At 36.7% G+C, this 23,336-nt stretch overlaps 2 protein-coding genes across 36 annotated transcripts in view; one reads left to right on the top strand and one right to left on the bottom strand.

Moving 5' to 3' along the window:
* Positions 1–23,336, top strand: part of CCDC171 (coiled-coil domain containing 171) — a 351,755-nt gene that overhangs the window by 33,764 nt on the left and 294,655 nt on the right. For 30 of the 35 annotated variants that reach the window (XR_014821448.1, XR_014821447.1, XM_084985088.1 and 27 more), the window contains 2 exons: positions 5,499–5,689; positions 7,994–8,125. Coding sequence is in view for 20 of the 35 variants with exons in the window: in XM_084985088.1 (XP_084841214.1) it covers positions 5,499–5,689; positions 7,994–8,125 (323 nt within the window). In the remaining 15 variants the exon portion in view is untranslated. The remainder of the gene's footprint in view (positions 1–5,498; positions 5,690–7,993; positions 8,126–23,336) is intronic. The other 5 variants (XM_084985160.1, XM_084985115.1, XM_084985233.1 and 2 more) reach the window with 1 other exon arrangement.
* The window catches only part of TTC39B (tetratricopeptide repeat domain 39B), a 562,176-nt gene that overhangs the window by 381,079 nt on the left and 157,761 nt on the right, over positions 1–23,336 (bottom strand). The window lies entirely within an intron of this gene.

Below are 23,336 nucleotides of genomic sequence, written 5' to 3'. Positions count from 1 at the left end.
TTTTTTTAATTTTTCAATGAATGTATTACATTTGTAGTTGTACAACGATCATCACAATCCAATTTTATAGAATTTCCATCCCACAACCCCAGCGCATCCCCCCTCCTCCCAAACTGTCTCCTTTGGGGACCATAAGTTTTTCAATGTCTGTGAGTCAGCACCTGTTCTGCAAAGAAATTCAGTCTGTCCTTTTTTCAGATTCCACATGTCAGTGAAAGCATTTGATGTTGGTGTCTCATTGTATGACTGACTTCACTTAGCATGATAATTTCTAGGTCCATCCATGTTGCTAAAATGCTAGTATTTTGTTCCTTTGAATGGCTGAGTAATATTCCATTGTGTATATGTACAACAGCTTCTTGATCCACTCCTCTCTCGATGGACATTTAGGTTGTTTCCATGTCTTGGCTATTGAAAAGAGTGCTGCAATGACCATCGGAGTCCATGTGTCTTTGCGAGTCATGGTTTTTTCTGGATAGATGCCCAGGAGTGGGATTGCTGGATCAAATGGTAGTTCTATGTTTAGTTTTCAGAGGAATCTCCATACTGCTTTCCAGAGTGGTTGCACCCATTTACAATCCCACCCACAGTGTACTAGGATTCCTTTTTCTCCACACCCTCTCCAGCACTTATTGTTTGTAGACTTTTGGATGATGGCCATTCTGACTGATGTAAGGTGGTACCTCATCGTGGTTTTGATGTGCCTTTCTCTACTAATGAGTGATGTTAAACATCTTTTCATGTGTTTTTTGGCCGTCTGTATGTCTTCTTTGGAGAACTGTCTGTTTAGATCTTTTGCCCATTTTTTGATGGGGTTGTTTGTTTTTTTGATATGGAGCTGCAGAAGATGTTTATAAATGTTGGAGATTAATCCCTTGTCAGTTGAATCACTTGCAAAGATTTTCTCCCATTCTGTGGGTTGTCTTTTTGTGTTGTTTAGGGTTTCCTTTGCTCTGCAGAAACTTTGAAGTTTGAGTAGGTCCCATTTGTTTATTTTTGTTTTTATTGTCAATACTCTAATAAGAGGTAGATCTGAGAAGATGTTGCTGTTGTTTGTGTCAGAGAGTGTTTGGCCTATGTTTTCCTCTAAGAGTTTTATAGTGTCTGGTCTTCTATCTAGGTCTTTAATCCATTTGGAGTTTATTTTTGTGTATGGTGTTAGGGAGTGTTCTCATTTCATTCTTTTCCATGTGGCTGTCCAGTTTTCTCAACACCACTTACTGAAGGGTCTGTCCTTTCTCCAGTGTATGTTCTTGCCTCCTTTGTCATAGATGAGTTGGCTGTAGGTGCGTGGGTTGAATTCTGGGCTTTTTATCTTGTTCCACTGATGTATATTTCTGTCTTTATGCCAGTACCATACGGTTTTGATGATTGTAGCTTTGTAGTATAGTCTGAAGTCTGGGAGCCTGATTCATCCAGCTCCATTTTTTTTTCAGGATGTCTTTGGCTCTTCTGGGTCTTTTGTGTTTCCAAACAAAGTTTAAACTATTTTGTTCAAGTTCTATGAAAAATGTCCTTGGTAATTTGATAGGGATTGCATTGAATGTGTAGATTGCCTTAGGTAGTATAGTCATTTTGATAATATTAACTCTTCCAATCCACGAGCATGGTATATCTTTCCATCTATCTGTATCATCTTTGATTTCTTTCATCAGTGTCTTATATGGAACTTTTATACTTTGTTACTAGGAGAGTAAAACGGTACAAGTCCTTTGGGGAAAAAACTTGGCAATTCTTTTAAAATAAACATACATTTATCCAATGACCCAGCGGTTTCATTCGTTGATATTTTTCTGAGAAACATTTGTCCACAAAAGTCTCGTGTAAGAATTTCATAGAAGCTCTATTTAGGACAGCTGCAAATTGGAGAAAAACCACAAATGTCCATTGATGAAAGGATGAAGAAATAATTTTTGTATATTCTTCAATGAAATGCTACTAAGCTATGAAAATGAACCAACTACTGATACATGCAGTAACATGAATGAATCTGAAAAAACATGCTGACTTAAACTTTATACAGAAAAGGATATCCTGTATGATTTTATTAATATGAATTTCTAGGACAGTAAAAAAATTGTTGGTGAAAAATGAGAACAGCGGTTACCTCTGGGATGAGTTGGCAGTAGGGACTGATTAGGATAAGGTGGTAGGAAACTTTTCAGATTGAAAGAAATGTTCTATATTTTGATAGAGTTTTGGGTTAAATGAGTGTATGCATCTCTCAAATCTCTTTGAATGGTATACTTAAGATTTGTCCATTTCACTATATGTAAATTTTACCTGCAGAATAATAATTGAGTTCTGTAATATTGAATTCTAATTAATGATATCAATGCTTAATTATTCAGGAGTGAAATGTACTCTTCTTTGCGGCTTGCTTTAAAATACATGAAAAAGTATGATGGTCTGATGGATGAAAAAAAACTAGTGGATGCATGGATAGATGGATGTATGTGTGATCAAGAAAATATATATAACAAAATGTTAAGAATCCTGGAGCCTAGTCTAAGTTTATGGGTGTTGATTATGCATTTTTTTTTTTTTTTTTTTTTTGCCATGCCCACAGCATGCAGAAGTTCCCAGGCCAGGGGACAAACCCATGCCACAGCTGTAACCAGAGCCACAGCAGTGGTGATGCCAGATCTTAATCTACTGAGCCACCAGGGAATTCCTAATACTGTTAACTCTATGTATTTTTGAAAATTTGTATGATAAAGTATTGAGGATAGAGTAAAAAACAATGGAGTTATGGGATATTAAAAAGAGATAGCCTCATAATGATTGAGAAAGGAAGTATGAAAGGAGAAAATTTTGGAAGCTGGAAAACAAATGGATGAGAGATAACTGACTTAGCAGACCTGAAATGTCAGAATCCTAAGCCAGGAATTGGGCAAGCTGGCAGACAGTCAAAGGCTTGTGAATTGGCAGCACCAGATACATTTTGAATTAGGAAATAAAATATCACTGGTGAAATACAGAGGGGAGATGAAAGCTTTTTGCTCTAGAGGTGCTTAAGGTTCTCAGATCCCCTTTCCAAGAGCCTGCTATTCTGGGATTTCTCCCATTTCCTGGTATAAGTTGGGAGGTTTAATGTCTGAAGATGATAACATACAGGGTCTCTAGACTGGCAAGATGGGAATATAGCATGCTTAATGTTGAATATTGAGGAACTATTCCTTCCAGCTTCCCTTTTCTATTGGTTTACCCAAAAGCTAGCACTGAGATTTCTACACTCGATGTGGGAGCTTAGAAAGCTTTCTCATGGATCATCTGACCAAACTAGGAGGAAAAACCTAATGATAATGATTTTGGGGGTTTCCTAATAAATGGGCCACATTTATCAGATCACATTTATCAAGTTCCATCCTCAAGTTCAGAATCTAGATAGTGGGTATATGATGTATAAAAGGGTACATCATCCTTACAATTACACTTAATTGGGAACAGACAACCAAGAATTAGCAGGTACTTGGGGAAAGCTTCTAAAATGGAGAGAAAAAAGTTAATTTGCGAGAATCAAAAACTCTGCAGGGAGAAGATTTAACGAACAAGCAGTATTAATATCCTCAGGGCTGAAGGAGAATATATTCCATCCATGATGCAAGAACCAGATGATATAAAAAAAGAAAGTTCTTAGAATTAAAGTATCAAGTCAGAAATGAAAAATATCAACAGAAGCATTGGAAGATAAAGATGAAAGAAATATCCCAGGATTAGAGTTAAAAAAGACAGAGTTGGAAAAATAGGATAAAAGGCAAGAAACTTTGAGGACCAATCTGAATAATAAGTAATGTTGAAAAAAAAGAGATAAAAGAGAAAACAGAGAGGGGTAAATGATCAATAAAATTATTTAAAAAATATCTCAGAGCTAAAGGATTTGAGCTGCCAGGTTGAAAGGGCCCGCTGAACATTCACCACAATGGGAAAAAATAGACCCACATGAAGGCAAAGTACTATGCAGTTCCAGAAAAATAGAAAGTGAAGATGCTAAAGCTTTCAAAGAGAAAAAAAAAAGGAGTTCCTGTTATGGTGCAGTGGAAATGAATCCTACTAAGAACCACGAGGTTGCAGGTTTGATCCCTGGTCTCGCTCAGTGGGTTAAGGATCCAGCATTGTCGTGAGCGTGGTGTAGGTCGCAGACGAGGCTTGGATCCCATGTTGCCGTGGCTGTGGCATAGGCCGGCAGCTACAGCTCCAATTCGACCCCTAGCCTGGAAACCTCCATATGCTGCGGTGCGGTCCTACCAAGCCAAAAAAAAAAAAAAAGGGAAAAAGAAAGAAAAACAGGTCATATGCAAAGGAACAGGAATCAAAATGGCCTCAAACTTCTTACTTACAATACAGGATGCTAAACCATAGAATAAAATCTTTATAGCGTAACTGAATGGGAGACTTCTTATACTTTTGCATTTGAAACTTTTTTTTCCTTTTCTTTTTTTTTCTTTTTTGAGCCCCACCCATGACATGTGGAAGTTCCTAGGCTAGGGGTTGAATTGGAGCTGCAGCTGCTGGCCTGCCCCACATCCACAGCAGTGCCAGATCTGAGTTGCTTCTGTGACCTACACCACAGCTCACAGCTCACAAGCTCATGGCATCGCCAGATCCTTAACCCACTGAGATTGAGCCCAGATCCTCATGGAAACTAGTTGGGCTTGTTACTGCAGAGCCACAGTGTAAACTCTATTTGGAACCTCTCTGAACATATGATCCACTCAAAACACGAATATAATTTTAAAATAATATTCCTAACTACCTTTTTGTTTGTTTGTTTAATGTGTGTTTGTACATATTTCCTCATTTTTTCTTCTCAATAATTTTATTCTCACTGAGAATTATAGAGTCAGAGAGCTTTAATCAGGTAGTGGTGGTGGAGCCAGACCTGGAAGCCTTTCCTGACTTCTTTCCCAGATGCTGAAACAGAGTAGCAGCCATAGTGGAGTTGGGAGGTCATGGTTATTATTGAGGTAACACTAGGATGAGAGGTGAGTTGAGCCGCACTTTGGGGGGGCAAATAGCTATAGTCCAGAGGTTCCCATCCTCAAATTTCTGAGAGTCTCAAGTGTAAGGATGTGCCACAACTAACTTGATGCCAAGTCAAAAATCAAAATTTGTAATTTATCAAGTGTTTTCAAAAAGTAGCCCAATTATGTCTCACAGGTTTTTTTTTTAATTAAAAAATTAATTTTCTTGAATAGAAAAAGCAATAGAGTTGTACCTAGTTCACCTAAACTTGGGCATGCATCTAGCAATATGTCCTACAATTTCATGGCAAAATCACCTCTGCCTGGAAAGAAAGAAGAGATTGAGAAGTTATAGAATAGATTGATTCTGGGACAGGAGCTTTTTAAGAGTTCACTGGTGTGAAGCAGTTAAATGTTTTGTCCTGAGATCATGCTGTAACTGAAATCAGCTCTAATGCTGATTTGTTTTTTTGAACTCCTTTAGTTTTAGTTTATGATTGTAAATATATCTATTATTCTTTCATATTTTAATAGCTCAGAATGCAGAACTTCAGGGAAAGGCAAATGAGATTGAGAAAGCATTCCAGACTTCCCAGCAGAAATGGAAAGAAGAATGTAGAAGATTTGAACATGATTTGGAGGAAAGAGACAGTATAATTCAAAATTGCAATCAAGAATATGATTTACTTATGAAAGAAAAAAGCAGACTGGAGAAAACCCTACAGGTAAATATTTTGTAAGGAATTTTTTTAAATAATAAATAATGTTTATTGAGATGTGTTATACATTATTTGAAATTATGTTTGGAAAGGAAAATACCAGAAAGCAAGAGAATCTGATTTCTTCCCCACCCCTATAATTTCTTTCCTCTCTCCCTCTCTTTTTTAGGGGCATTTTTGTGGGTCTCTTTTATAATATACTTTAGCAATATATTAATATGTATATACTGTTTCTTTTGTGCGAAACAGTTTGAGGTCTCTGATCAAAAATGTTTAAAAACCCAACTTGCATAGGTATATTGTAAGAAGATAAGAACCCACAATTCCTTTGATCCAGGGACATGAAAATTTGGAATGTTAGAAATGTGGGCCCTAGATTTTGACCTGAATATACAATAAATATAGAAAAATTTTATATATTCGATGTAAACTTCATTATCCATGTAGGGCACATTCTATATAGGCATGATATGTAAAATATTTGATTACCTTTTAGCAAAATTATAGTGAGCTATTTACTCTCCCATTTTTTGTTTTTGAGTCTCTAAAATAAAAGCATGGTTTAAGGTTGAAGTTGCCAGCTACTTAAAGGATAGATTTTGAATTGTTTGTATCTGCCATTTTTTGGAAGTACCAGTTTAAATTAAAAAATACATAATAAAAATGTACCACATTTTCCACTGGTGTAAAAAAAAATTGTTTTCAGAACATTGGAAAAAATCTTTACTAGAAATAGTCTTACAAAAGCATTTGAAAAGTGTAAAAGCTTCAGCACAAGGGTTCCCTGACATTGTTAGCCTATCTCCTTTTGATTTCCTGCATGTCAACAGTTGCAGTTGTCTTTTCTATTTACTGCAGTATTCCTATACCCTGGAACAGTGCCAGGCGTAAACAAGGGCTCCATTAGTATTTGAATGGGGGGAGCTTAGGTGGCAACTGGAACTACTCTATATAACCTTCCCCACGAAAAATGTCTTAGAGGAGTTCTCTGGTGGCTCAGTGGGTTAAGCATCTGGCATTGCCACTGCCAAGGCCTGGGTTGCTGCTGTGACATGGGTTAGATCCCTCGACCTGGAACTTCCAAATGCCGTGAGTGTGACCAAAAAAGAAAATTAGAAGTAAAAAAAACCCCAAAAAACAAAAAGCAAAACCTGCAAAGAAACAAACAAAAGTCTTAGCTATAGGAAAAGAAGGGTATAGTTGGCAGCATTCCTTACAGTCAATCAGCCTGCATCTTAAGATCTCTTATGGATCTTGATATTGATGTGATCAGATGATCACCTAGTTGGTAGAACTCTGCTTTGATTTTATGCATTTGGCTTTGAACTAATCTGTGCAGAGACCTTTGGGGTTGAAGAGGAGTCCCTATTTAGCCCTAAGGGGAAAAAGCCCCAAGGCTCTTTGTGTTGGCTTTCCATTAGAGAAAGTTGGAAGGGCAGTCTTTATTATGCAGATCCAGGCTACTGTTTATGAGGGCACAGAAGGCTTTCCTCTCTCTCCTGTAAACCAAAGAATCTTTCTCCTTGTGTTAATGCAGACTTAGTTTTAAAACCAAAAGTTTAGGAAATTGGGCTTCTTGGGAAACCTGCACTGTATTCTTCCAAAATTTTGAGCTAAATTAGATCTTATAAATATAGTACAACTAGGAAAATCCCGAAAGAAAAGCCTCTTGCAAATATTGTTTACTTGTAGAACTAGAAATTCTATAGAACAGTCCGAACCTGAAAAAAATTTTGACTTTTCAAATTTTTAACATTCTAGAGTTTCCTTATACTGATTCGTTGCACACAACTCCTTCCTTCTTCCCTTTTGTAAATACAGTGTTCTTTGTCAGATTTATATTTAAATTTTTAGGGAAGATCCAGGTAGTTTGTTTATAGGTAATTAAAGCTTTCTATATCATCTCCTTTACATACAGATTTTACATATAGATTACATATATGCCAAACAACTGATTTTGTTTTTGTCTCTTTATCATATGGTGCATTTTGTTCAATCCCCTGAAGTTAAATTTTTTGGAAAAAAGGGGTTAAATAGCTCTATCTCTATCTATCTATCTATCTAACACTTATCTATGTATCTATATGAAATGTTGCTTAAATTAAATGAGTAACCATAGCTTCTTATTCAGATGTACATTCTGGTGACCAAGGTATAATAATTCTATTAATTAATGATTTTTAACATAACTTATAATGTGTTTTAACAGTCTGTTGGTAAAGAGAGCCCTTTGTATATTTAAATTGGGATGAAGGAAGAAAGGTAACTTTTATTGATTTAATAGTAAAATAAGTTTTTATTCATATAAAGGAAGCATTGGAAAAACATCAGCAGGAGAATAATGAGATGGAGTCTCATATCAAGGAGACCGCATTGGAGGAGTTTAGATTGCAAGCAGAACAATGGGAAGCAGAAAGAAGAGAGTTACAATTTATAGTACAGGTATTTTTAAAATAATTCAGTTCTTTAAGTATGCCCTTTTTTTTTTTTTTTTTTTTTTTTTTTGCTTTTTAGGGCTGTGCCCATGGCATATGGGGATTCCCAGGCTAGGGGTTGAATTGGAGCTGTAGCTGCCAGCTTACACTACAGCCACAGCAACGCATGATCTGAGCCATCTGAGCCGAATCTGCGACCTACACCACAGTTCATGGCAAAACCAGATCCTTAACACACTGATCAAGGCCAGGGATTGAACCTCCGTCCTCATGGATGCTAGTCAGATTCGTTAACTGCTGATCCACAATAGGAACTCCTAAATATGTCTTTTTAATGCTTATGATATTAAAAATTACATTAGTGTGATAATTGACTAGCTTACTCAAGGAGAAAATAGTTCCTAGTCTTTGATCTCTGGAAGGCCATGTTTCATTTGTAGTTACATGACAATATGGGCAGCTGTTTCTAAAAATACTGTTAGAATTAGCATTCGGTAACTTCCATTGCATAAATTATGTGATTTTTAAAGGACACATATACATTTGGCATTTAGTTTTCCATTTAAAATATGAAACTGTTAGCACACTTTAATAACATAAAGAAATAGAATAACTAGATTTTGGATATTAAAGGATGCTTATAAATCATATGGTATAGTGCTTTTTGGACTCTTTTTAAGAAGTACAGGTTCTTAATCATGTTCTATTAACCCCTCCCCACCCAAAACACAGTAATCCTTCGAGTAGTTCAATTTGAAAATCACTGATTATATCTAATCCCCATTATAGATAAGCAGATGGCAGTATGTGATTTACTCAGATACAGATGAAGTGATTAGTGTGGGAAAGACTACAAGTCTCTAGATTCTCACTCCTATGTACCTTGCATTTTTTCAGGAGATTACATGTAAATTATTTTGAAGGAGTGGTAGTAGGAATTAAAACTGTTCATTCACTAACCAACTAACTTAAAATTTCAAGTACATTTCCATCATTTCTTCTATTACTTATTTTGTGACAAGACAAACATTTTTTTTCTATACAAAATTGAAATATAGTCTCTATATAGATGTCAAAGATAAGCATTCTTACAGAATAAATCTAAAATAAATTTTGGATTTGCTTTGTGTTAGAAACAATTTCGTAAGATGAAGGCAGAGAATAGGAGGGATCTTATTTCTTTAAGGGCTGGCAGTAAACAGTGGAAATACTGAATTTGTTGTATATGTAAGTGTGCAGAATACCAATACAACCACACTTTTCCCAAACCTTTGGTCCTTGGGCAATGCTTTTTTCCCCCATCACTCCCTCTGTGGAATCTGGAAAGATAATCACTCTTTAGACCTCTTGGTATTTTCAGAGTCTGCTTGAATGTGTGTAGTTAATTTTCCTATTCATTCATTCATGCATTTATTCATTCCCTGCATACTTACTGAGTTCCTGCTATGGGTACTGAGGATATGAAATTGATTAAGGTATGATTTCTGTCCTAGAAGATCTTGCAATATGGAAAGAGATGTAAAAAGAGAAAATCTATATTGTAGTATAAAATTTTGCACAAAATTCCTTGGGAACATAAGAGAGAAATTAATTAAGTACCTGGGAGATTGGGGAAATCACTGCAGAGCAGAGGACATTTGAGCTGTTGTTGGTAATTGTCTTAAAGTTTACCTAGAACAAACAAGCACACATAAGTAAATGAAAATAACCCGTTTGTTTTTAAATACCCAGAAATTTCAAGTGCCACCAGTCAGAAACCTGAACCTTATAAAATATAATTCAGAGACCTATATTTAAATGTGTGGATGATGTGATTTTGATGCAGTTTCCTAGCCAGCGCTATAAATCTCACATGAAATGTATATAGTTATATCAGACTTTATATGACGAAGTATCAGGAGAATTTGAAATTGTTATCCATCTTTAATTATTATGTGTGGGAGGAATAGGGGAATATTCTTAGTTACTAGCACCTTTTGTAAGACAGATTTTATTGTAGTCTGTAACTGAAATATTCAGAGCTCTCTCAGTTTCTTGTCCTTTTTATTTTAACAAAAGAAAACCTCTTTTACTTGTATAAAGCAAGCTTAAAAACAGTATTTTAAAAAACTCTTTTTAAAAATAACTTGAAGGATAGATTGAAATTCTCTCCTCTCTGTATTGGCTGTTGATGGGTTTAGCTTTCCATCCTGTAATTAGGTGTTAGTATCACATAGTGTTCCCTTTGTGTAGCTCTCTCAGGGAATTCAGTTTTTAAAATAAGTTTGAAAAAAACCTAAGTGAAACCCCATCTTTAACAGACAAAGCTGGTGTAATATTTCTCTCATCTGGGCTTTAGAATTCAGACTTACTATAAAAAGAAAATCTTAATTTTATGCCATGTCTCCTTTCTTTCCCAGTAATTGAAGCTCTAAACAAGGCTGTACTTCTTTGGAATATTAATGGGAATTTTTAGTGTAATTACTTCATTTTAAGAAGATGTTTTTCATTTTTTAAAATGCATGACCTCTTTTGATAAACATAAAAATTCCATGTCTTTCTTTAGCATTGTTTGAAATTACAAAACAGCAATGCCATGGTATATTTATGTTGATATTGGAGGGAATATGTATTATTTTATTTTTTTACTATTTATTTAATTTTTAAATTTAAAATGAACTTTTAATTTTATTTATTTCTTGGTTTCTGCAATGGCAATGTGAACTTTGAGGATGCATATTAGCTATGAATATTTTCTATTGTAGGCAGTGTGGGACATGCAATGGCAAAGCTTTGTTTTTAAAAATCACCATGCTCTTTCCTTTGTGATTTTTCTAGTTCATTTTAGTGTATAACTTATTAGTAGGATCAAAAGCATTTAGAAGATGAATGTATGTTTTTAATATTTATTTTGTTTTCAAAGTTCTGGAACTAATCCAGGGAATAAAGTGACATTTTCCTGATTCATTGACTAAATTTGGTTTATATGTCTAGTGATTAAAGTGTAGGAGAGTTTGTGATGGCAAAGAGTGTGGGAAATGCTGATTAAAAGTAATACCACAGACTAAAGAAGGCAGAGGAAGGGTGGGGAGGTAGTGGGGATAAAGAAGCTATCAGACCAGGTATAAGGGTTTTATGCAAAAACAGCAGTCAGTGAATAGGAGGTGGCAGGTCAGAGATTGACCTGGTAAGCACAATTGTGATGTACAGTCAGCTTGGGGTAAGTTACACGAAAAGAAAGTATTTCAGAATTTTGCATTAAGTGATCTAGGGTAGCAAGGAGCATTTCTTTGTAGTTTCCTGGGAAACTGTCCACTCGTGCCCTGTGTAAACAAATGGCATAGAAAGTGAGTCTGGCACTGGTATCGCCTGTTGTTGCCAAACAGGAAGTATCTTAAAAATCAGTTTATAAAATCACTGTGTATTGTTCTTATTGTAAAAATGCTCCTAATTTAGGGAAATTTGAAAGGAGAAAGTAAAGGTCTTTCCCTACCTGCCTCCAATCCTACTCCTCATCTAAGGGCATATAAACATTATATTTACATAAATATGCCTCAGTAATATTTGGTGTCCATCTTTAAATGTTTTAACATTATTCTTGTAGTTTTGTGTGGTTTTTCTGTCATATGGAAGTTCCAAGTATATTTAATAAATCCCTTATTGGTAGACATTTTTTTTTTTTGGCTGTGCCTGTGGGATTCAGAAGTTCTCAGGCCAGGGATTGAACCTGTGCCACAGCAGCTATCAGAGCTGCTGCAGTGCAGTGCCAAGTCCTTAACCTGCTGTGCCACAAGGGAACTCCTTGGTAGACATTTTATTTCCTTCAAATATTTTTGCTCTAGTTTAAAATGATTCAGTATGGATTTCCCATCGTGGCTCAACGAAAGCGTCTGACTAGTGTCCATGAGGACCCAGGTTTGATCCCTGGCCTTGCTCAGTGGGTTAAGGATCTGGTGCTGCTGTGAGCTGTAGTGTGGGTCGCAGATGCGGCTTGGATCCCGCATTGCTGTGGCTGTGGCATAGGCCGGCAGCTGCAGCTCCAATTCGACCCCTAGCCTGGGAACCTCCATATGCCATGGGTGAGGCCCTAAAAAAAAAAAAAAGAATCTGAAAGAGAATGGATATGTGTACATGTATAACTGAATCACTTTGTTGTACAGCAGAAATTATTACAACCTTGTAAATCAACTTTAATTACTTCAGTAAAACTTCAAAAAAAAAAAAAAAAAAAAGATTCAGGAGTTCCTGTCGTGGCGCAGTGGTTAACGAATCCGACTAGGAACCATGAGGTTGCGGGTTCAGTCCCTGCCCTCGCTCAGTGGGTTATCGATCCGGCGTTGCCGTGAGCTGGGGTGTAGGTTGCAGACGCGGCTCGGATCCTGTGTTGCTGTGGCTCTGGTGTGGGCTGGCAGCTACAGCTCCGATTCGACCCCTGGCCTGGGAACCCCCATATGCTGCGAGAGCGGCCCAAGAAATGGCAAAAAGACAAAAAAAAAAAAAAAAAAAGATTCAGTAATATCCCTGTCCATATCTTTGAGTTGGTGTACAAGTGTACAAGTGATTCAGCTATGCAAATGCCTAGAAGTATAATCATTTTGTCTGCAAGTTTATGGATTTTTGATTATGATAGGTATTACACAAAATTAGTACCAATTTGTACTCTACAGCAGCAAACACTATTTATGATTGTGGAATTGTGCTGGTTTTGGAGATTCAGGGAGGCAGAGCTTGTTCTTTCAGGAGGTAATCCTGTACTAGACTAAGGTTGTAACTATATCCATTTGATTTATTTCATAAGTTAGGAAATAAATCAACTAGAAACATAGTTCCAATAAGTTTCTAACTACTTTAATTCTTCAGACTTTGAAATTGTATTTTGAAGTTCTAGAAATTTACATGAGTATATATAAATGATCATACTTTTGGGGCTGTGTTTCTGAAAGATATAGAAAGAAAGCAAGTTTATTTTCTAACAGCACAGTGTGATTTACTGTTATGTTAAATGTCAGTTCAGAAACAAGCTCCATTTAAAAACATTTTAAGTTCAACACCTCCCTCTAGTGGAAAAAATAAAAACGTCTCAGTTTCCTTTTTTTTTTTTAAGGCCGCACAGTGGCAAATTGAAGTTCCAGGCTAGGGGTGGAAAAGGTACAGCTGCCAGCCTACATACATCAGAGCCACAGCAACTCGGGATCTGAGTCTCATCTGCGACCTATACCACAGCTCTTGGCAATACCGGATCCGCCACTCACTGAGTGAGGTCAGGGATTGAACCTGAGTCTTCATAGATACTAGTCACATTTGTTTCTGCTCTGTCACAAGGGGAGCTCACCAATGTTTTTAATATGGTTTTGTTACACACACACACACGCCCACACTCACACACACATATACAAACACACATTTTTTCACAGTAAGGATCCAGGTAGCTTTGGTTTGATTAGAAAGTAAATTCTGGAAAAAAAAAATTTTGTGAAGCCAATCCAAATTTAAAAAATTTATTTGGGAGAAGGCAAGTTAATCTTGATGTATAACTGCATGAAGTATTTTATAGTTGTTGTGGAATTTTCTTGTATGTTATTTCATACCCTGGACATAGATTATATTCGTTAAACAATACATCTATAACAGATATTTGAGCATACAAAAAAATAGCAGGGATTAATAATATTTAATTAATACCTAATAGGACCAGCTAATCCCATTAATATAGCCTACACCATCTAGATCATTTTAATATTGTTCATATTTGCTTCTAAATTAAAAAGCATAATAAATTTTATGTTTTTTAAGGCTAAATTGTCTCACCATCTCGCCGCCACCTCATTCCCAAAAGATAACCATCATTCTGAAGTTGGTGTTTAATTTTCTGTCTGTAAATTTTGACAGACTGTCTTTTTTTAAAATTTACTTTGTGTATTTAAAAAATATACACACAGTATCATAATGTATAAATCTTTGTCCAACCTCTCTTTTTCATTTGTAATTTTGAGATTTAACCAAGTTAATATAACTGGCTCTGGTTTGATTAGTGTAACTGTAGTATTTTATCCTGTGCATATACCATAATTAGCTTATCAATTACTGAATTAATTGAGATTTAAATTCCTTTGAAGTTTTAATTTAAGACAGTGCTTCCATTAACATCAAATATTTTTATTTATGTAGGATGTCTTTAGTAAATTTGCAATTACGAGGTAAAACGTATGCTAAATTGTTCTCCATGTGGTCATACCATTTTGAGAGAGGAGTTTCTCTTCCATTTCAGTCTCTTGATGCTTGGTAATTTTCAGATTTAATTTCTTTGCAGTAGGGTGTGTGTGAAATTGTCTCCCACTCTTGCTTAAATTTCTGTTTCTCTGACTTTGAGTATGTTAGGTTTATTGGCCATTTATGTTTCTTTTGTGAACCATGATTTTTTTATTAATTAATTATTTTTTTTCATTTAAAAAAATTTATTGAAGTATAGTTGATTTATAAGGTTGTGATAATTTCTACTGTATAACAAAAGAGATTCAGTTATGCATGTACACACATCCATTCTCTTTCACATTATTTTCCCACATAGATTATCACAGAATATTTTTTTTTACAGAATAAAATACATATATTTAAACACAATTACATTCATACAGATTATTATATCATGGATCTTAAGAAACAGATTAAGTGTCTCCCTCTGGAGAAGTGGAATGGAAAGTATGCTGAGACAAATAGGAAATTTATTCTTTACTTTATCCCATTTTATATGGCTTTCATCTTTACTATTTAGTATTATCTATTACATTCAATTTTTCTTTAAAAATTAGCATTATATTAAAATTGTTTATATTATGCAACTAAAATTTATAAAGAAGAAAGCCTTATATACCATTAAATATTTTATATAGCATAATAAAAAGAATAACTTAACTGGTAAGAATAACAAAAATAATACACCCTCTGAAAATAAGTAAAATATAAAATGCATAAATTGGTTAAAAAACAGTGTAATTCTATAAATATATCCTCACAATTTGTTACATCTTATTGATTCTTCAATATAGGCATTACACCATTCTTGGTGATGTGATAAACAAGACATTATAGACCTTACATTGTACCATGGAGAGAAATGGTTATTAATAATACAATTGTAGAACTGTATTATTTAATTGTACATTTGCATTATTTAATTATAATTATCATAAATTCTTTGATGGAGAGGAAATCAGAATCAGATCTAAGAAGACTTCAGCATTCTAAGAATGATGTCAAATGACCCCCTTCATGGTGGATTATGCACTTATTTACTATGAGATATATTTCTTCTCCAGAGATTCCTTGTTTGTGCATCAATTGTAGATTTTTAATTTGATAAAAGAGTCTATATGTATATGAGATTTTTTTAGGTTGTTGTTCTCTTAATTGCAAGTTCATCTCCAGTGTTCTGCATTTGTACCCACTTCTTCTCATGATTTCTGATTTTGGTGGTATAATTGTGCATGGATGATTTCGTATCTTTACTGCATATATACCTTTACTATATATGGTGAGCCTTGTCATTTGCGGAATTTTTGTTTCCTGTTGCTGTCTTGTCTTTTATGCCTAGAGAAGTTCCTTTAGTGTTTGTTGTAAGGCTGGTTTAGTATTGCTGAATTCTCTCAACTTTTGCTTATCTGTGAAGGTTTTGATTTCTCCTTCAAATCTGAATGAGAGCCTTTCTGGGTAAAGTAATCTTGGTTGGAGGTTTTTTTCTTTCAGCACGTTAAGTATATCATGCCACTCCTTTCTGGCCTGCAGAGTTTCTGCTGAAAAATCTGCTGATAACCTTATTGGGGTTCCCTTGTATGTTACTTGTTTCTTTTCCCTAGCTGCTTTCAAGATTTTCTCTTTGTCCTTAATTTTGGTTAGTTTGATTATTATGTGTCTCGGTGTATTCCTCCTTGGGTTTATTTTATATGGTACTTGTTGTGCTTGCTGGATTTGAGTGAGTGGTTCCTTTCCCATGTTAGGGAAGTTTTTGGCTATTATCTCTTGGAGTATCTTTTCTGTCCCCTTCTCTCTCTTCTCCTTCTGGCACCCCTATAATACGGATGTTGGTGTGTTTCACGTTGTCCCAGAGTTCTCTGAGACTCTCTTCATTTGTTTTCAATCTTTTTTCTCTTTTCTGTTCCACATCCGTAATTTCCACTAATCTGTCCTCCACCTCACTTATTTGTTCTTCTGCCTCCTGTATTCTGCTTTTGGCTGCTTCTAGTGAATTTTTTATTTCAGTTATTGTATTTTGCATCTCTTCTTGTTTAAGTTTTATATCTTGTATCTCTTTGGTCAGTGTTTCCTGTAAGTTATCCATCTTTGCCTCCAGTTTATTTCCAATGTCTTGTATCAATTTTAGCATCAACAGTCTAAAGTCTTTTTCCTGGAGGCTGAGAATCTCCTCATTGCTTAGCGGTTTTTCTGGAGTTTTTCCTTTCTCCCTCATCTGAGCTATAGTGCTCTGTCATTTTTATAGGTTTTTGGTGTGGTGACCTTTTTACAGATACTAGAGTTGTAGCCTCTCTTCCTTCTGGTGTCTGCCCCCCTTGTGGCTGAAGTTGGTATGGGGGCTTGCTGTAGGCTTCCTGATGGGAGGTGCTGATGCCTGCCCACTGGTAGGTAGAGCTGATTCTAATCCCTCTGGTGGGTGGGGCTTAGTCTCTGGATGGGATTAGAGGCCGCCTGTGCTTGAGGGTTCTTTAGGCAGCCTGTTTACTGAGGGGTGGGGTTGTGATCCCACCTGGATTGTTGTTTGCCCTGGGGCTTCTCAGCACTGACTGATGGATGGGGTCAGATTTTCCCAAAATGGTCACCTCCAGAGAAAGGCAGCTGCTGAATATTCCTGAGGGGTTTGCTTCCAATGTCTTTCCCTCACAACAAGCTGCATTCACCCCCGTTTTCCCAGGAGTTCCTCCACGAACTGCAGTCAGGTTTGACCCAGATTCCTATGGAGTCTTTGCATTGTCCTGGGACCCAGTGCACATGAAAGTCTGCGTGTACCTTTTAAGAATGGGGTCTCTGTTTCCCCCAGTCCTGTGGAGCTCCTGTGCACAAGCCCCACTGGCCTTCAATGCCAGATGCTCCAGGGGCTCTTTCTCCCAGTGCCAGATCCCAGCACGTGAGGGTTTGATGTGGGGCTCAGAACTCTCACTCCTGTAGGTGAGCCTCTGTGAACCAGTTAGTTTTCAGTCTGTGGAGCTTCCCACCCTGGAGGTATGGGGTTGTTTATATTGTGTAATCGCCCCTCCTACCTCTTAGTGTGACCTCCTGTTTTTCTTCTGGAGTAGGGTATCTTTTTTAAGGTTTTCAGTCCATTTGGGTGGAGATTGCTCAGTCTTTAGTTGTGAATTTTGTTGTTTTTAGGAGAGAAGTTGAGCTCCAGTCCTTCTCTTCCGCCATCTTAATCCTCTCTCATTTGAACCGTGATTTTAATATGTATTTTTTCTTTTGGATTATTTGTATATTCTTATTGATTTATGGGAGTTTTTATTTTTATTTTTATTTTTTTTGCTATTTCTTTGGGCCATTCCTGCGGCATATGGAGGTTCCCAGGCTAGGGGTCGAATCAGAGCTGTAGCCCTCCGGCCTACGCCAGAGCCACAGCAACACAGTATCCGAGCTGTGTCTGCAACCTACACCCCAGCTCACGGCAATGCCGGATCGATAACCCACTGAGCAAGGGCAGGGACGGAACCCGCAACCTCATGGTTCCTAGTCGGATTCGTTAACCACTGCGCCACGACAGGAACTCCTGATTTATAGGAGTTTTAATATATTTGGTTACTAATTCTTGGTTATTTAAATCCCTGTGGCAAACATCTTTTTCCTCTTTGTGGAGACATGGAGACAATTGACATTGAATTTGATGTATAGTTTTAAATTTTAATGTAGTTGAATTTATAATTATTTTATCATTATATTATATTTAATGTATTATATTTATATTAAATATAATTATATTTATCATGATATTACCTGAATCATGAATAAAAATATATTTTCTATATAGAGAATGAGGCAGGATCTAATTTTATTTTTTTCCAAATGGATAACCAAATGTCCCTGTACCAGTTATGCACCTGTCTCATCTTTTACCACTTACTGGTTTATACTGGCTTATAATATTATTTCTGTCATATATATTAAGTTCCTTTAGATCTAAGGTTTGGTTCTTGTTGCTTGTTCTATTTCACTTACATGTTTGTTTATTTCTGAATCAACATCAAATTATTCTATTTACCATGGCTTTAGAATAAATCTTGATATCTAATAAAGCAAGTTCCCTTCTCCATATTCTTAATTTTTTTTTTGGAGGGAGTAAGAGAGTTATTCTTAGCCTTTTAATCTTGTATGTGAGTTTGAGAGTTATTTTCCACCAAGAACCCTGCTGTACTTTAAATTGGTACTGAATTGGATTTTTAGATCAATTTTGCATAAAGTTCACATCCCTAATTTCTTCTGTTTTCTATCCTTTTATATTTTTGCTCTGTTTTGAGAGATTTTTTAAATTTTATGTTGCAACTTTTCCATTGAGTTTTCATTTCTGCTTTTGGGTTTTTATTTCTAAGAGCTGTTTCTTTTTCTTTGACTATCCCCTTTTATTAGTAGACTCTTCTCTCTCTCTCTTTTTTTTTTTGGCTGCACCTGCAGCATGCAGAAATTCCTGGGCTAGGGATCAAACCTGCACTGCTGCAGTGACCTGAGCCACTGCAGTGACAACACTGGATTCTTAACCCACTGTGCTACAAGAGAATTCCCTATTCTTCTTGTTTCATGTTTATGATACCTTATTTTAACTCTTTGAGGATGGAAGTCATACTTATTTTGAAAGTGGTTCCTCACCCCATCCCCCCTTCCCCCAAGGTTGTCTTTGTTTTCTCTGCGAATTTGGCTCCATTTTTCTGAGTTTCTCATGAGAAGCTTTCCTCAAATGTCTGATGATCCTTGGCTGGGTGTTCGTGTTTAAGAATGAAGCACTAGCAATTCCTGTCGTGGGTCAGAGGAAATGAATCTGACTAGCATCCATGAGGACACAGGTTCGATCCCTGGCCTCGCTCTGTGGGTTAAGGATCCGGCATTGCCATGAGCCGTGGTATGGTTTGCGGACATGGCTCAGATCTGGTGTTTCTATGGCTTGGATCCCACATTGCCATAGCTGAGGTGTAGGCCAGTGGCTACAGCTCTGATTTGACCCCTAGCCTGGGAACCTCCATATGCCGTGGGTGTGGCCCTAAAAAGACAAAAAAAAAAAAAAAAAAAAGAGGCACTAAGAAGCTGGGAGACAGCCCTGTGTATGTGGAGCCCTTCCATTTAATTGAGGGACACTGAAAGTGTCATCATCTGCAGCTCTTTTCCTTTGGACCCGTAGTTTCCCCACAGAGGAGTCTTCTAGTGTCTCCTTGTGCTTATAGTATCTCAAGTGTGGGACTCAATGTTCTGGGAGATGAGGAAGGAAAGGGAAATGCGAGGTCTCACCTCCCACTATGGAAATTTCACTCAACCTCCTAATTTTTAAAAAGGTATCTTACCTTTACCCTCAGTTGTGTCTGGTTTTCATGGCCTTAGAACATTTTTGGATCAACCTCTCTAGTTAGTAAATAAATTCCTTCTCTTTTTCCAGGATGGAGAGGGGACTTTATCAGTTAGGGAGTTGGCAGAGGAGATCTGAGGACATAACTACAGCTTATAGAAACTTCCAACAGTGTTCTGTATTTATTGCTTCCCCAGGGCTTGGATTCAGGGATGAGTGCAGCATCTAATTTCTGATCTTTTGTGCATATAAATTCAGCTTGCTACTAGGCTCTTCCCTTTCTGAGTATTTAGCAAAGTTGAGAAAGCTGAAACCTGTCATTTATCACTTGTCCATTTACTTTCCATCTTACAAATTTGCTTTTGACATCTCTTTTTGGCTGTCATCTTTTTCTGCCACTCATTTTTATTCTGTCTTCGTTTAAGTGGGGTTTCAGGAGTAAGCAGAGAAGATTTGATAGGTTTGATCCAATCTGTTTTACTGGTGGTGCTGCCTTCTTTCTGTTTTTCTGGTTATGATCTTCTGAGACTTGCAGTCTTACTTCTCATCTAATATTTGAGTTCTGGTATTACTGAATGTTTTTAGTATTAAAAGAAGCCAGACTGCTGTTCTTTTTTTTTAAATTTTCCAGTTTTATTGAGACATAATTCATATATAATACTGTATAAGTTTAAGGTGTACAGCATAATGGTTTGATATATGTGAATACTGTAAAATGATTACAAGTTTAGTTAACTTCTATGACCTCACATAGTTAAATTTTTTTTTCCTGGAGAACTTTTAAGATTTACTTCTTTAGCAACTTCCAAGTATAAATAAAGTATTGTTAAGCATTGCCATTATGCTATACATCATATCTTAATATTCATTACAGTATTACAGTAATGAATTACAGTATTATATTCTTTCCATAATACAGTATTGAAAACATTTTTATAGCTTGTGATGATAGGCTGACATACACTTTCTCCAATTATAAGAGAGAGAGGCATACTATATATAATTTGATTTTTTTGGTGAAAGCAAAGTTATAAAGCAGTAAGAAAAGTAATGCATTATTAATTTTATATTAAATGTCACTCACTTTATACCTATGTAAGGATCTTTTTTCATTTTAAAAATTTTATTGATGTATAGTTCATTTACAATGTTGTGATAATTTCTGCTGTACAACACTGTGATTCAACTATGCATGTACACACATCCATTCTCTTTCAGATTCTTTTCCCACATAGATTATCACAGGATATTGGGTAGAGTTCCCTGTGCTATATAGCAGGTCCCTGTTGGCCAATCATTCCGTATACCACAGTGTACACATGCCAACCCCAAACCCCCAGTCCTTCTCTCCCCGCAACCACCTGCTCCCTTTGGTAGCCATAAGTTTGCTTTCAATGTCTGTGAGTCTCTTTCTGTTCTGCAAGTAAGTTCATTTGTATCCTTAAAAAATATACCTATGTGAAATAGGTAGGTAGACCACTGCATGTGATGTTCTACAGGATGAATACATAAATATGTAGGGAATGATGCCACAAAGACATTTTATACAGTTGCTGTACAATTATTAGCTATCCATATGAAGAAAAACCATACACAACAGATAAGTTAATTAACTGTACTGCATGACGATTGTTTATTGTTGGTTAAATGGAAGTGAGTCCTCATAAAGGTTTTTATCCATGATATTCACATTGAACAGGCTGAGAAAGAGGAGGAGGAGAAGGAAGAGGGGTTGGTCTTGCTGTCTCAGAGGTGGCAGAGGTGGGAGAGATGGAGGATGTGGGACGGGAGGAGTTGCAAGCACATTTGGTATAACTTTACAGAAATACATTGTCATTTCTGTTTGCTGTTTTTGCTTTTTTATTTCTCTAATGGTGTTTCTCTATGGTACCAATACTTCCTCCATCACTTGCTGTACTTCGTGCCCATATCCTAGAAGTTTCCATGTTGTAAAAGAAGTCAAAAGCAGCCTTGAAATCAGAACTCTTCTGCCACATTGTCTGTTTATTTTCTGGCCCTGCTACTTCTATGTCTTCTTCCTCATCATCTGACACTGGTTTGGAAACACTCCCAAGTTGTCTTCTGTTAATTCCCCCTGTTGTGGTGTGTATCAGCTATTAAATTTCTTCAAGATTTGTGTCTTGAAACCCTTCAACTGTCCCCTACCTTTTTTGCCTTATCAACAATCCTTCATAATTTCCTTGATTCGCTCTGTTATGAATCCTGTGAAGTCATGGGCAGCATCTGGACAGTTTTACTCAGCAGGAATTTATTGTTTTGCACTTGATGTCTTTCATGGCTTTTTCTATAACAACAATGGCATCTTTAATGCTGTAATCCTTCCAGATTTTCATGACGTTCTCTCTATCAGGGTTCTGTCCTATAGCATTGACCATTCTTTCTGTGTGTAATGAGCCTCAAAGGTCCTTATGACCCCCTGATCTAAAGGCTGAATCAGAGATGTTGTGTTTGGGGCCAGTAGACCATTTCATTGTCTTCGGTGTTCAACATTTGGGGTTCTGGGTGGCCAAGGGATACATCCAATGTCAGAAGAACTTTAAAAGTTAGTCCTTTACTAACAAAGTACTTCCTGACTTCAGGGACAAAGCATTGATAGAACCAATTCAGCAAAAGTGTTCTTGTCCAGGCCTTTTTATACATCCAAAAGACTAGTAGCTCAGGGGTTAACAGCTTTATAGAGAAGGGCATACTGATTGTAAATCCAACTGCATTTGTACAAAATAGTAGAGTTAGCCTATCCCTTCCTTCCTTAAATCCTGGTGTTTGCTTCTCTTACTTAGGAATAAATGCCTTTGTGGCATTTTTCTCCCAAAATAGGGCACTTTTGTCTGTATCAAAACCCATTCAGGCAGATATCCTTTCTGCTCAGTGATTTTCCGAGTGGTATTTGGGTACTCATCTGCTGCCTCTTGGTTGTTAGAGGCTGCTTTTCTTGTTATTCTGGCATTTTACTTATTTATTTTTATTTTTTGCTTTTTAGGGCTTCACCCATGGAATATGGAGGTTCCCAGACTAGGGGTCCATTGGAGCTATAGCCTCCGGCCTACGCCAGAGCCGCAGCAACGCCAGATCCGAGCTGCGTCTGTGACTTACACCACAGCTCACGGCAGCACTGGATGCTTAACCCACTGAGGGAGGCCAGGGATCAAACCCACAACCTCATGGTTCCCAGTCGGATTTCTTAACCACTGAGCCATGACGAGAACTCCTATCATGGCATTTTGAAGACAAACCTCTTTCTAAAATTATCACACCATCCTTGCTGGTATTATGTTCTCCACCTTTTTGGATTTTTGTTTTTGGCTGTGCTTGTGGTTATGTGGAAGTTCCCTGGCCAGGGATTCAACCTATGCCACAGAAGCAACCTGGGCCACTACAGTGGCAACCCTAGATACTTAACCTGCTGCATCACAAGGGAACTCCTGAGTTCTCCAACTTTAGATCTTTCATCTTCCTTTTGCTTCATGTTGTCATATAATGACTTGCTTTTTCTCAAATCATGTTAGAGTCTATACATATGTCTTTCTATGTCAATGCTGAAAAGTTGCCTTTTCAACACAAGATAAAAAGTATTTTGCAAAAAGTGCAAAGTTTTTGCACCTGTTATAGCTATAGCCATGGGTTCATGAATTTCCTTTCCTTTTTTTTTTTTTTTTTTTTTTTTTTTTGG

Source organism: Sus scrofa, chromosome 1 (assembly GCF_054392235.1).
Source record: "Sus scrofa isolate SSC_HxYL_T2T_F1_AM1 chromosome 1, Sscrofa_HxYL_maternal_Yorkshire_Landrace_v2.0, whole genome shotgun sequence".
Classification (NCBI taxonomy): Eukaryota; Metazoa; Chordata; class Mammalia; order Artiodactyla; family Suidae; genus Sus; species Sus scrofa.
The sequence above is the reverse complement of the archived record's forward strand: the minus strand, read 5'-3'. Positions and strand labels throughout refer to the sequence as shown.